The sequence below is a fragment of the Tachysurus vachellii genome, chromosome 16 (genome assembly GCF_030014155.1).
Source record: "Tachysurus vachellii isolate PV-2020 chromosome 16, HZAU_Pvac_v1, whole genome shotgun sequence".
Lineage (NCBI taxonomy): Eukaryota > Metazoa > Chordata > Actinopteri > Siluriformes > Bagridae > Tachysurus > Tachysurus vachellii.
This window is the reverse complement of record NC_083475.1, coordinates 6,365,527-6,379,110: the sequence shown is the minus strand read 5'-3', so window position 1 is coordinate 6,379,110 and position 13,584 is coordinate 6,365,527. Positions and strand designations below refer to the sequence as shown.

General features: G+C 39.7%; 1 protein-coding gene across 1 annotated transcript in view; it reads left to right on the top strand.

The window, feature by feature from the left end:
• Positions 1-11,821, top strand: part of ptprb (protein tyrosine phosphatase receptor type b) — a 48,786-nt gene extending 36,965 nt beyond the window's left edge. Inside the window, exons 22-31 of the mRNA XM_060889279.1 lie at positions 229-246; positions 380-461; positions 580-670; positions 1,828-1,904; positions 3,368-3,502; positions 3,780-3,902; positions 4,301-4,464; positions 8,945-9,080; positions 9,194-9,314; positions 10,209-11,821. Of these exons, the coding sequence (XP_060745262.1) occupies positions 229-246; positions 380-461; positions 580-670; positions 1,828-1,904; positions 3,368-3,502; positions 3,780-3,902; positions 4,301-4,464; positions 8,945-9,080; positions 9,194-9,314; positions 10,209-10,231 (970 nt within the window). The 3' untranslated portion in view covers positions 10,232-11,821. The remainder of the gene's footprint in view (positions 1-228; positions 247-379; positions 462-579; positions 671-1,827; positions 1,905-3,367; positions 3,503-3,779; positions 3,903-4,300; positions 4,465-8,944; positions 9,081-9,193; positions 9,315-10,208) is intronic.
• Positions 11,822-13,584: the final 1,763 nt, after the last annotated feature.

Here is a 13,584-nt window from a genome sequence, read left to right as displayed (position 1 = left end):
TTGATGTTTACACACAGCTCGTCACTGTCAGTGTGAGCTCTTACTACTAGTCCTGATATAAATAAATGCTTGAAAGTGATTAAACTGTTGTTTGAGTCGATGTCTGAAGAACACAGAACACTTGTGAGAGTAATGTGGGCTGTAAAAGCAGCATGGTGTAAGCGGCTGGGATAAAAGAGGAGACATAAACACAACTTAATCATGCTTTTTTCTTCTACTTTATTGCAGCAACCGTCGCTTAGCCAGGTAAGCATTTACTCATCATTAACACGAAAGACCAGCTGTAATGTGCATGGAGATGATTTTTAAATAATATAAAAAACAAAAAAAAACAAAAAAAACAATTAGTTTAGATGAGTGCACCTGTGTGTTTTATTAGCCCCGTCAAAGCGGCACACTTCGAAGCTCACCTCGGTAAACTTCAAGCCGACTCCAATTACCTCCTCTCAGAGGAGTTCGAGGTAAGGCAGTCTAAGACACGGACTCTGACGCCATCTGCAACTTTAGGCTCTAAAACTTTACGGTCTGTTTATGTTAGTATAAAAGGTCTGCTGATAGCGTTCTTGTTTTCTTTGACAGGATCTGAAGGATGTGGGGAGGAACCAGGCTCTGGATGCTGCACGTTTACCCGAGAATCGCTGCAAGAATCGATACAACAATATACTGCCATGTAAGTCACCATAATAAAGTGCCACAAAGAACTATACACTGGTCTTAGCAGAAATATGAAGTATGAGCACGTGTTAGACATTGTCACAACCCCACTTGACTTTATACAGTTGTAGAAAGGAAATGATTTATAATCACACTCTCTGGCATCTCCAGGTTTCTCTCTCATATCTTATATTTTATATAATAGTGTTATATTTTATTTTATTCTGTAAAGCTGCTTTGAGACAGTGTCCACTGTTTAAAGCGCTACACAAAATAAATAGACTAGAATAGAATTTAACTGACACACTTGCCTTGTATACTGTATACACTTGCCTTCCAGAACCAAAGCTAAACTGATTTAGAACATGTGTTTAGTAACCTGGTGTGTTTCCTCTATTGGTTTGGTTCGTTTAGACAAACACGACAATCATGCTGCACAACAGTCAAACAAACTCTGGAGCGTTTCGCTTGTGTGAAAGCAATCCGTCCTAACACACCAACGAACCAACCTGTACACCAATGCATGATGGGAACTGTGTTACGTAGCATGTTTGTTTAGCCAACATCATATCAATTCATGGGGGCACGGTGGCTTAGTGGTTAGCACGTTTGCCTCACACCTCCAGGGTTGGGGGTTCGATTCCTGCCTCCGCCTTGTGTGTGTGGAGTTTGCATGTTCTCCCCGTGCCTCGGGGGTTTCCTCCGGGTACTCCGGTTTCCTCCCCCGGTCCAAAGACATGCATGGTAGGTTGATTGGCATCTCTGGAAAATTGTCCGTAGTGTGTGATTGTGTGAGTGAATGAGAGTGTGTGTGTGCCCTGTGATGGGTTGGCACTCCGTCCAGGGTGTATCCTGCCTTGATGCCCGATGACGCCTGAGATAGGCACAGGCTCCCCGTGACCCGAGGTAGTTCAGATAAGTGGTAGAGAATGAACGAATGAATGTTATCAATTCATTAAACCAATACATGACTTCTCTAAGGCAGGTTTACTAAACCATGCTGTCATAATGAAACCTTGATTTTTGCTCAAACCGATGCATTATAATGACTACAGCTGGAAAGAAAGCCACAGTAAACTCACAGAGCTGCTAACTATCCACTGTGAGAGATATGAGACATGATCAGGATAGAAATGAGAGGACAGTGAAAACAGCTTGAGTTTTTATTTCTAGATGACTCGACTCGTGTGAAGCTCTCGTGCCTAGAGGACGACCCGTGCTCGGACTACATCAATGCCAGCTTCATCCCGGTGAGTCAGCACACCTTTACAGCACTATAACACCACCATGATGTTTAGAGGTTTTATAAAAAAGTAGAGTTTGATGAGAATTTTCACCTCGTCATGGCTTTCTATTCACTATCTGTGTGACCAGTAAGAGGACAGTGCAGCAGTGTCTTATTGAAACTCACACGATTATACAGTATGACAGTATTTAGGTAACTCCACTTTAGTCCCCTTTACCTGACACTAGTAGGGCCTTCCTGAGCTCTTTTACTCGGGTTTCAATTTCAATAGTACATTCACCTAATAAACTAACTGTAAATAAACTACTAAAGTGTATTCTTTGTTATGAGACATTTACATTTACAGCATTTGGCAGACGCCCTTATCCAAAGCGACGTACAGAAGTGCTTAAGTCTGTATCATTGGATACATTAACTCTGGGTCACTAGGTTACATACTTAAGATACCATGAGTCTAAAACATTGTTCAAAGTTTTTTTTTTTTGGTTTTTATAAACATATAAGACTTTGAACTCAACATCCCACTGGCATCAACAAGTACATCTACTTCAAAGATAAAACTTAAATAATTGACCCTAAATTAATTATTACCCGCCATATACTGTAACATTTATATACATACAAACATTTATATATTAAGTTGAGGGCACGGTGGCTTAGTGGTTAGCACGTTCGCCTCATACCTCCAGGGTTGGGGGTTCGATTCCCGCCTCCACCTTGTGTGTGTGGAGTTTGCATGTTCTCCCCGTGCCTCGGGGGTTTCCTCCGGGTACTCCGGTTTCCTCCCCCGGTCCAAAGACATGCATGGTAGGTTGATTGGCATCTCTGGAAAATTGTCCGTAGTGTGTGATTGTGTGAGTGAATGAGAGTGTGTGTGTGTGCCCTGCGATGGGTTGGCACTCCGTCCAGGGTGTATCCTGCCTTGATGCCCAATGACGCCTGAGATAGGCACAGGCTCCCCGTGACCCGAGATAGTTCGGATAAGCGGTAGAAGATGAATGAATGAATGAATGAATGAATAAACATATAAGACTTTGAACTCAACATCCCACTGGCATCAACAAGTACATCTACTTCAAAGATAAAACTTAAATAATTGACCCTAAATTAATTATTATCCGCCATATACTGTAACATTTATATACATACATACACACCATGAACTATATATATATATATATCTTGAATTTTCTTTTTTATTCATTCATTTTCTACCGCTTATCCGAACTACCTCAGGTAGTGACGATGCCATAGTATGGAAACATGTTCATACATTCTATTTTGTACTGAATAATTCACATCATCACATAACATGCATTGTACTTAATGTGGCCTGCTTAAGATCCTACAGCCTGACTTTCAGATCTATTCTTAGATAACTTATTTGTTATTATTTTTTATTTCTTATTTATTTCTTTTTAAATAAATTTGATTTGTAAGTAATATGAAACTTGGTTTGTGTACCAGGGGAATAATTTCAGGCGGGAGTACATCGCCACACAGGGGCCACTCCCAGGCACCAAGGATGATTTCTGGCGCATGGTGTGGGAACAAAATGTGCACAACGTCGTCATGGTGACACAGTGCGTTGAGAAGGGCAGGGTGAGTCGCAGACAGAGGCATCACTGATGCCATAGAAACATCAACGCACTTACACATACACACACACACACACACACACACACAAACAGAGAAAAGCTCAGCTGAGTGTGAGACAGCCGTGCGATAGTGACTGATCCTTAGCATGAGCTGGAAGGGGAAATGGAGCTGGTGATTATGGAGTCAGAGGGTTATTAGGACAGATACAGAAGAGATGTTTCTGACATGTGACAGTGTGTGTGTGTGTGTGTGTGTGTGTGTGTGTGTGTGTGTTATTTAGGTAAAGTGTGATCAGTATTGGCCTGCAGACAGGGAGCCACTGTACTACGGTGACCTTGTGGTCCACATGCTCTCTGAGTCCATCCTACCAGAGTGGACAATCCGCGAGTTCAAGATATTCTGTGTGAGTGCACGAGTGATTATTAAAATACCTTGCATGTCCGATCCTTCAGGTTTTCTGTGAAACGTTTCCTTATAATGTTGCTGCAATATTTTAGAGGCATGAACACAAATGTTTGCACAGAGTTTGTCATAGTTTGTGTAAGCAATAGTAACCTAAAGCAAGTAAACAGTAAATGATCTTTGTACAATCCGTAGAACACATTACTGAATGATCTGATAATATTAGCTGGTCACCAGTTATTCCTTTAACACTGCTAATAAATTAGATCTTTTTTTTCCCAGGTTATCATTAATCCTATGAACTGTACGGTACATGTTTAGAGATGACCATATCAGTCATATGATTAAGACGTTCTGGACTGTCCACATCAGTGATGTTTCTCCGTGGGTTATTTTTAGGAAGGCCAGCTGAGTTACACGAGGATCGTGCGTCACTTCCATTACACGGTGTGGCCGGATCACGGCGTGCCGGAGACGACCCAGTCGCTTGTTCAGTTTGTGAGAACTGTGAGAGATTACATCGACAGGGTGTCAGGATCGGGCCCTACTGTGGTCCACTGCAGGTACAGATTAAATGCAACAATACAATTCGTACATGCCTAAGTGACAATTACATTTAAAGATCCACAGAAAGACATTTGCTGAACTCTACATTTATAGTATACATTTATGAGTTCTCACTTTTAATAATCAGCATCATCTACATCAGTGTCTCACATTTAAACACAAGCCTCATCATCGTCTGCTCTTACTGAATGGGGTGTATTAACATGGGGAACGGGGTGTATTAACATGGGGAAGGGGGTGTATTAACATGGGGAACTGGGTGTATTAACATGGGGAACGGGGTGTATTAACATGGGGAACTGGGTGTATTAACATGGGGAACGGGGTGTATTAACATGGGGAACTGGGTGTATTAACATGGGGAACGGGGTGTATTAACATGGGGAACTGGGTGTATTAACATGGGGAACTGGGTGTATTAACATGGGGAACGGGGTGTATTAACATGGGGAACTGGGTGTATTAACATGGGGAACGGGGTGTATTAACATGGGGAACTGGGTGTATTAACATGGGGAACGGGGTGTATTAACATGGGGAACTGGGTGTATTAACATGGGGAACTGGGTGTATTAACATGGGGAACGGGGTGTATTAACATGGGGAAGGGGGGTGTATTAACATGGGGAACGGGGTGTATTAACATGGGGAACGGGGTGTATTAACATGGGGAACTGGGTGTATTAACATGGGGAACGGGGTGTATTAACATGGGGAACGGGGTGTATTAACATGGGGAACGGGGTGTATTAACATGGGGAACTGGGTGTATTAACATGGGGAACGGGGTGTATTAACATGGGGAAGGGGGGTGTATTAACATGGGGAACGGGGTGTATTAACATGGGGAAGGGGGTGTATTAACATGGGGAACGGGGTGTATTAACATGGGGAACGGGGTGTATTAACATGGGGAACAGGGTGTATTAACATGGGGAACGGGGTGTATTAACATGGGGAACGGGGTGTATTAACATGGGGAACGGGGGTGTATTAACATGGGGAACGGGGTGTATTAACATGGGGAAGGGGGTGTATTAACATGGGGAACTGGGTGTATTAACATGGGGAACGGGGTGTATTAACATGGGGAACTGGGTGTATTAACATGGGGAACGGGGTGTATTAACATGGGGAACTGGGTGTATTAACATGGGGAACGGGGTGTATTAACATGGGGAACTGGGTGTATTAACATGGGGAACTGGGTGTATTAACATGGGGAACGGGGTGTATTAACATGGGGAACGGGGTGTATTAACATGGGGAACGGGGTGTATTAACATGGGGAACTGGGTGTATTAACATGGGGAACGGGGTGTATTAACATGGGGAACGGGGTGTATTAACATGGGGAACGGGGTGTATTAACATGGGGAACTGGGTGTATTAACATGGGGAACGGGGTGTATTAACATGGGGAAGGGGGGTGTATTAACATGGGGAACGGGGTGTATTAACATGGGGAACAGGGTGTATTAACATGGGGAACGGGGTGTATTAACATGGGGAACGGGGTGTATTAACATGGGGAAGGGGGGTGTATTAACATGGGGAACGGGGTGTATTAACATGGGGAACGGGGTGTATTAACATGGGGAACAGGGTGTATTAACATGGGGAACGGGGTGTATTAACATGGGGAACGGGGTGTATTAACATGGGGAAGGGGGGTGTATTAACATGGGGAACGGGGTGTATTAACATGGGGAACGGGGTGTATTAACATGGGGAACGGGGTGTATTAACATGGGGAACGGGGTGTATTAACATGGGGAAGGGGGGTGTATTAACATGGGGAACGGGGTGTATTAACATGGGGAACGGGGTGTATTAACATGGGGAACGGGGTGTATTAACATGGGGAACGGGGTGTATTAACATGGGGAAGGGGGGTGTATTAACATGGGGAACGGGGTGTATTAACATGGGGAACGGGGTGTATTAACATGGGGAACGGGGTGTATTAACATGGGGAACGGGGTGTATTAACATGGGGAAGGGGGGTGTATTAACATGGGGAACGGGGTGTATTAACATGGGGAACGGGGTGTATTAACATGGGGAACGGGGTGTATTAACATGGGGAAGGGGGGTGTATTAACATGGGGAAGGGGGGTGTATTAACAAAGACCCAAATGCAGGGATAACATGAAAAAGTGCGTTTTATCGAAGGGGGGAAAAAAACAAAGGGCTAGAAACACAGGAAAAAGGAAACAAAATACGGGAACACAGAAGCGTCAGAACACAGAACGCAAGACAACCGGTATAAATAAGAACAGTCATTGAAACACAAGGAACAGGTGTGCAGAGGCAGGAACAGATTAAGCATAGGGCAAAAACAGGCTATACACAAAAGCACATGGCACAAGACAAAAAAAACTGCCAGAATGTCCCCCTAGTGTCCAAGTAGGGAATAGTCCCAGCCGTTCCTGACAGAACCTCTTATTATGAAGGTTTAAACCTTTTCAGACTTCTCACATCTGACCCCACATGATGTTAGCATATAGACGGTATCATGTATCAAAACGATTGTGTGGCATTTTTACTTCTACAGAATGACACGTTTATTTCTTAAAGTTTTCTTAAAGTGGTAATGTCTATGAATTTTTAGAGCAGAAAAGTAGCTTCAGAATTTTACAATTCTGCGGTCGTGGAAATGAACACAAAATCAAGCAAACTGTGATATCTGGAGGTTCCCATTTAGATTTTGGGTCAACATGTCGTGTGACCATCACAACACACGCTCACCTAAATCTCTCATCACAATGACACTTAATTTATTTGGCAACAATCACCCAAAAAAAAAACCAAACCATCAGCAATTCTAATGTACATGTTAGATATGCATATACATAGAAGAAAGTGAGTAGGAGAGATAGAGACAGTTATGTCATAATGAAACATGTCCACACTTTCATACCCAGAGGTCATGACACAGCAGGGATCGCGCTTCTGTCTTCCTCAGCACTGGTAGCTAATGTTATTGGATTTTAATCTTGCTGTTATTTACTTCAACACGTTCTTTGACTTTTATTAGTTTTTCTCACTGTCCACAACGCATTCAGCTCGTCCTCCTGTGGCACGTTAATGAAAAATGACACAAGGTCACGAGCGACAGATTAACCCTGCTTCTGCATTTTGAAAACCGTTGCTATTACTGCCGTTTATGTTGATTAGCTACCAGTCAGTTGCTGTATACTAGATGATTACCTTTGGTACCTGGTGAGTGAAAGAATGACAGATTTACTGGTCTAAATGACACTAGGGCAGATTGTGTAAAGGACAAAACCATTAAAGTGATCTGAAAATTTTCAGGTACAGGTATTCCCAACATTAAGTGGTCAGAAATGGGAATCTATCGAGTTTTGCCTGTTAAGATGTTGGGTTTACAGCAAGCTCTTCAGTGAAGCTTTCTGCTCTAATTGCAGTAGCTCCTCAGTTGCGCGAGTCCTGGCACCGTCTATGCAAATGATGGATCGTCGATGGCGACAGATTCTGACAGAATCAACTTTAAAGTCCCTGACTAATATTAGAATTGGATATGAATTAAGGATCAGATTAGGAATGAAGTCCACAGTGCTGGACTGTGAAATAAGCAATAATAAGCTCGCTCTACGGTCAGGAGTTGGAGGGTGGGCGGCACATGTACTCCATTTCTCCCCGTCAATTACAGAGACACTAGCTATTATAGCTGTTTGTGAGCTTTAAACTTTGTGACGTAACGTGACATACGGCTAAGTATGGTGACCCATACGCAGTTGGGGGGGGTAGAGGGGTGTTCGGTGCCTTGCTCAAGGGCACCTCAGTCGTGGCCGGCCTGAGACTCGAACCCACAACCTTAGGGTTAGGAGTCAAACTCTCTAACCATTAGGCCACGACTTCCCCACATGATGTGACTGCATGCAGATGCCAGATGGCAAAGCACAGTGACATGAGTACAAACATTTCAGACATCTGACACAATATAATGACACATATTTCTTAACGTGTCCATCTGAGACCTCATGTATGTGAAATAGGGCAGATAGTTTTATTCTCTGAATGTGTTAGGTTGCCCTGTGATGGAGCATGAGCAGCAGTTGTGTTTGATATGCATATGGCGTGCTGGCTGGTGCTTTGTTTTTCTTGTAGTTTAACAAAACAATATAGAAATGTTCTTTATATATAAGAACCCTTTAGCCGTACAACTTTATACCCCTTGCTGCATTCGACTAAGGGTTGAAAAGTAAAAAAAAAAAAAAAAAAAAAAAAGAAATATCTTATCTTCCTATTTGGGAACTTACTGTAGGACAGTCTTAGGACTTAGGACCCTGAGTTCAGCAAGTGACATCAAATCAACATACAGTAGATGCTCACCGCTCTTCATAACTAAATGTCTGTATTTTCCTGTTAGCTTGACCGTATTTCCTGATTAATGTGGTTTGTTTTTGTAGACACTGAAAACTCACTGTTCGTGTTCATGTGTGTCCTCAGTGCTGGCGTAGGTCGTACAGGAACTTTCATGGTGCTGGATCGCACTTTACAGCAGCTGGATAGCCGTGGCACCGTCGATATTTATGGCTGCGTGTTCGACCTGAGACTGCACCGCTCACACATGGTGCAAACTGAGGTGAGGCTCCTGAGAGGTTTATCCATCAGTTAAAGCAACGACCTAAGAGCACGTGCTTTCCAAACCTGTAGAGCAGTGTTGTGTTGGAAAACCAAAATATCCTCTCTCTGCAGAGCCAGTACGTGTACCTCCATCAGTGTGTGCGTGATGTTCTGAGGGCCAGGAAGCTTCGCTGTGAACAGGAGAACCCACTTTACCCCATTTATGAGAACTTTAACCCTGAATACTTTAGAGGTGAGTTACACTAATTTTGATCATTGTTAGCCATATTGTCAGCCATTTTGGATTTTGTGCATCCTTCTACATGATTCATCAGATTCAAAACAAATTTAATCAGTATGATGATGTCAAGATGTCCTGGATGATAAATTGCAAAGGAGTTTCCGAGAACGTAAACATGGCGAGGTGATTGTTTAACATCCTGATCATAACAAATTTGGTTAGCATAAGTTCAAAATATCTGTGATGTTGATTTGAATGAGAATGAAATAGATTTGAACGAGAAATAGATTTGAAGATTCGAATGAGAGTGAAATAAGGATCGGATTAGGAATGTCCTGGATGATAAATATCGAAGGAGTTTCCGAGAAAGTAAACAGCATTTCCATGGCGAGGCGATTGTTTACCATATTAGCATAATCCTGATCGTACCAAATTTGCATGGCATGAGTTCAAAATATCTGTGCTTGGGCCCCTCAATCGCTTTTTTGCATATTTTCATTCACGTTTCATTTATATTCATTTATATTCATGTTTTAACACACAATATATACTAATATTTAGTACATAAATGCAGTAAAAAATGCTTTTCCCTGTCAAAATAGGAGAATAAAATATAATAGTAATAATAATAATAATAATAATAATGGACTGGTCATAATTATTTGAACAGAAAGCAGTTATATTGTGACAGGATAAAAGATTCTGGAAAATACAATACCTGTTTCTTATAAAGTCAATTCAAGGAAGCGCTTGAGCAGAGATTTAAACTTGTCACTAAATGATATTGCTCTGATATCGTTCATCTTTGGTTAGAAATGATGTCTCGCCCGCATTTGTATCTCATTTTACCTGTATTGATGATCTGTGTGTATCTTAACAATCCATACTGTGTGTTCATTTCCTCAGAGTTCGTGTACACTGGACACTAGGACCGCAGACCTCTGGAGGAATCATAGGAGAAGGAAACGTTTCTCAACTTTAAATCTATCTGGTGCACTTCACAGCAAAAAAACAGATATCTCAGCAAGTGGAAATATCATTAATATATATATTTTTTATTTTTTTTAATTTTTTTACAAATAAATGCTTACATTTAGAAAAATCACTGCTTTTGAAGCCTAAAATTAGTCACATATGCTTCAAAACAGATTCATGAAAATTTCCGACTAATTTCACCCCAGATATTTTCACTTGCGTAGGTGCCAATGTTTTTGCAGTGCACAAGGATATAGCATTTATTTTTATACAGCCTCCTCAAGCCATATTTAAAACGTTAACCTTTTGCATTTTACGGATATTTATGTATTTTATCGATTGTATCCTCTTGTCAGTATAGGCACTGAGTCTTCCTGTAATTTTTTATCATCTTACTATCTCACTCAGTTAACAGACCCCAACTTCACCATTGATCTGATTGGTGACTGCAAATTGTTAAAATTGTCGGCAAATTTGTTTGTTTTGTTTTGTTTTTCCCATTCAAACAGCATAGGAACTGGTTAGTAAGCAAAACAGTCATCGTTGTAAATAAGGCTAAAGGCTAAAGGTCAATGAGAGCCAGATTATGACTGCTGAATCTAAAAAGCCATCAAATCTGCTGGCCATTTACCTCCGACGCCGTGGCTGTTTCTCTCCCCCACACATTTCGCTGTAGTTTTCTTCTTCCACTCAGTAAAATTAGAGCTCCAGTGTAAAAGCTATACAATGGCTTCCCTCATTTGTTTCTTTTCATTTCCCTTTCATTCACCAAATTTTCCTGCATATTTACAGCAGGTTAAACTGCTACCATCATTTGAATCCCTTTTATCAGAGCGAGGATGTGTAAGAACACACTTTGAGCACTCTCACATACATATTCATGACATTTCAGTAGAAACAGTATTTGTTTATGTTCAGTAAGGGAATCGTTTTTGCTTTTTATTTTACTTTCATCTAACATACCGCATCAGACAAATCAGCCTAATTTACCTGATAAAATTTTTTTTAGATCTAAATGGTATCTTAAAGATTTCGTGATTCGGTTAGTGATTTATTAGATTAGATTCGGATTTGATTCAATCCGATTAAGATTTAATTCAATAATTAGATGATAATTTGATAAAATCCAAATAAGCACTTTCTTGTTTGTTTCTTTTTTTTTTTTTTGGACCTGAAAATCAATAATAAATAATGTCCTGAAAATCACTGCAAAATAAATAAATAAGTAAAAAATAACCAGCGTAAGTTAGTTTTACCTTCAAAATCATATGAGATATTTCTAGACAATTGTTACTGAATTCAGGCTCAAAATGAGCAAAATGGTCCACTAATAAGACAAGAACTCTGTTTAATAATTGAATTAATATATATTTTATGTCATGTGAGTGATATTTCAAAATAATTAATAATTAATAATAACATGCATCATGCCACCAAGTACCATGTGGTTTCCAAAAACAGCACATGCTAAAGATTTTTATTTCTTTATTCCAATTTGATGATTTGATAACAGAAAATAAATCAATAAAATAAATTCAATCATACTTTCTATCCATTTATACTGACCTTCAAAATAAAAAATTTTTTTCCCTGTGTAAATCCTGCTGTGTTTGGAAATGTGGTCCATCTCATGGAGGTGGAAACGTATTGCTGTATTTTTTGTCCTTTTATGTAGCCTCTTCTACAAACCATGTATAAGCTGTGTATGCTGAATGCTGTAAGCAATAATACTAAGGATATATTATATTATTATTATTATTTTATTACTCTGGTTGTGATGCTAATCTTTTTACGTACTGTAGATGTTTTCCAGAGTTTTTTTTTGTGATGTCATAGCGACTGGTTGAATATTTTAATATCTCCATGTAAGGAGTTCTATAACTTACACAATTTAAAACATATAAATTTCTATTATAAAAAGAAAAAAAAACAGAGTTCATGTTTTTGTCTTTCACACAACCCCTGTTTTTCTAAATCTCACACAAATTGTGTCTGTAATAACAAAAATGAAACTTTTATATACAGTTTAGGGCATAAGTTAATCGCTCCCTTGCTGAATTGTAATAATTAATTAATTTAATGAATATATATATATATATATATATATATATATATATATATATATATATATATATATATATATATATATATATATATATACATCGAAGTGAACAAAAAATATCTGAATTTGGTATTTGGACAAGAATACTAGAACTTAAACTTTTGAATATTTATAACTTCCTCTTTTTATTTCATTGTTTAAAACATTTAGCATGAATAAGACGATGCCTTTGTGTGGAAGAGAGTATGAGCATCCCAGCTCTAGTACACACTTTTAATTTCAAAGTAATATCAAAATAAAATTCAATAACACCCTGAACACTAACACGTTTTTAAACTTCATTTTTCATATCCGGTCATATTTAACTGAGGAGAGAAGAAAGAGAAAAGAAACGCAGGAATAAACACGCCTTTTCAGTCTGACCTCATTTCCTGGTTTCCACTGCATTTGCAGGCCACCTGTCACTGCTGTTCTGAATCTTCTGTCCATCAGTGCTTTCTTGCACTTTGTGGAAGTTATCCATTTCTAAGGGACAGTTTAATCACAACTCTCCTCTGTATGTTATTTTTAAGTCTTTATTTAAAGTGACACCGGCTGAACCTCACAAATCCCTCGGCACTCAGCCTGATTTGGTGTTTCTTTTAATCCCACTTTGTCACAACAATGCATTTATCATCTGCTTTACTAAATCATTTCACAAACTATACACACACACACACACACATATATACAGTACACACACATATACACATGTTTTTTACAGCAAGCTCAGCACCATCTCACTCTCTGAAATACTTCATGCATAACGTGAGCAAAGAATCTGATGGATATTTAATCTTCCCCCTCTCTCATAAACACGGCTACCATGGAAACTGATTACTGATTAACATCATCTGCACTGACAAATGTAGTTCATTTAAGAGATTTAAGATTACAAATGTTCACGAGAGAAATGACACCACTGCAAAACAAATAGAATTTCAGATTTTATTTGGAATATTTTAGAATGATGGCAAAATATCTAAATCAGGCACTACTCATTGAGATATAAGATCCATCGTGTAGATTGTTCTCTAAAACGTTCTGATTGATATGTTTGTTATTCAATATGGCCTATTGGTCTGACATGTCAGTAATATCAATACCAATATGATTAATATCAGGAATCGTTACTGAGATCTGTGCACTCTTACAACATGAGTTGGTTCATTGGTTTAAAAGTCATGATATGAACAACAGAACGAG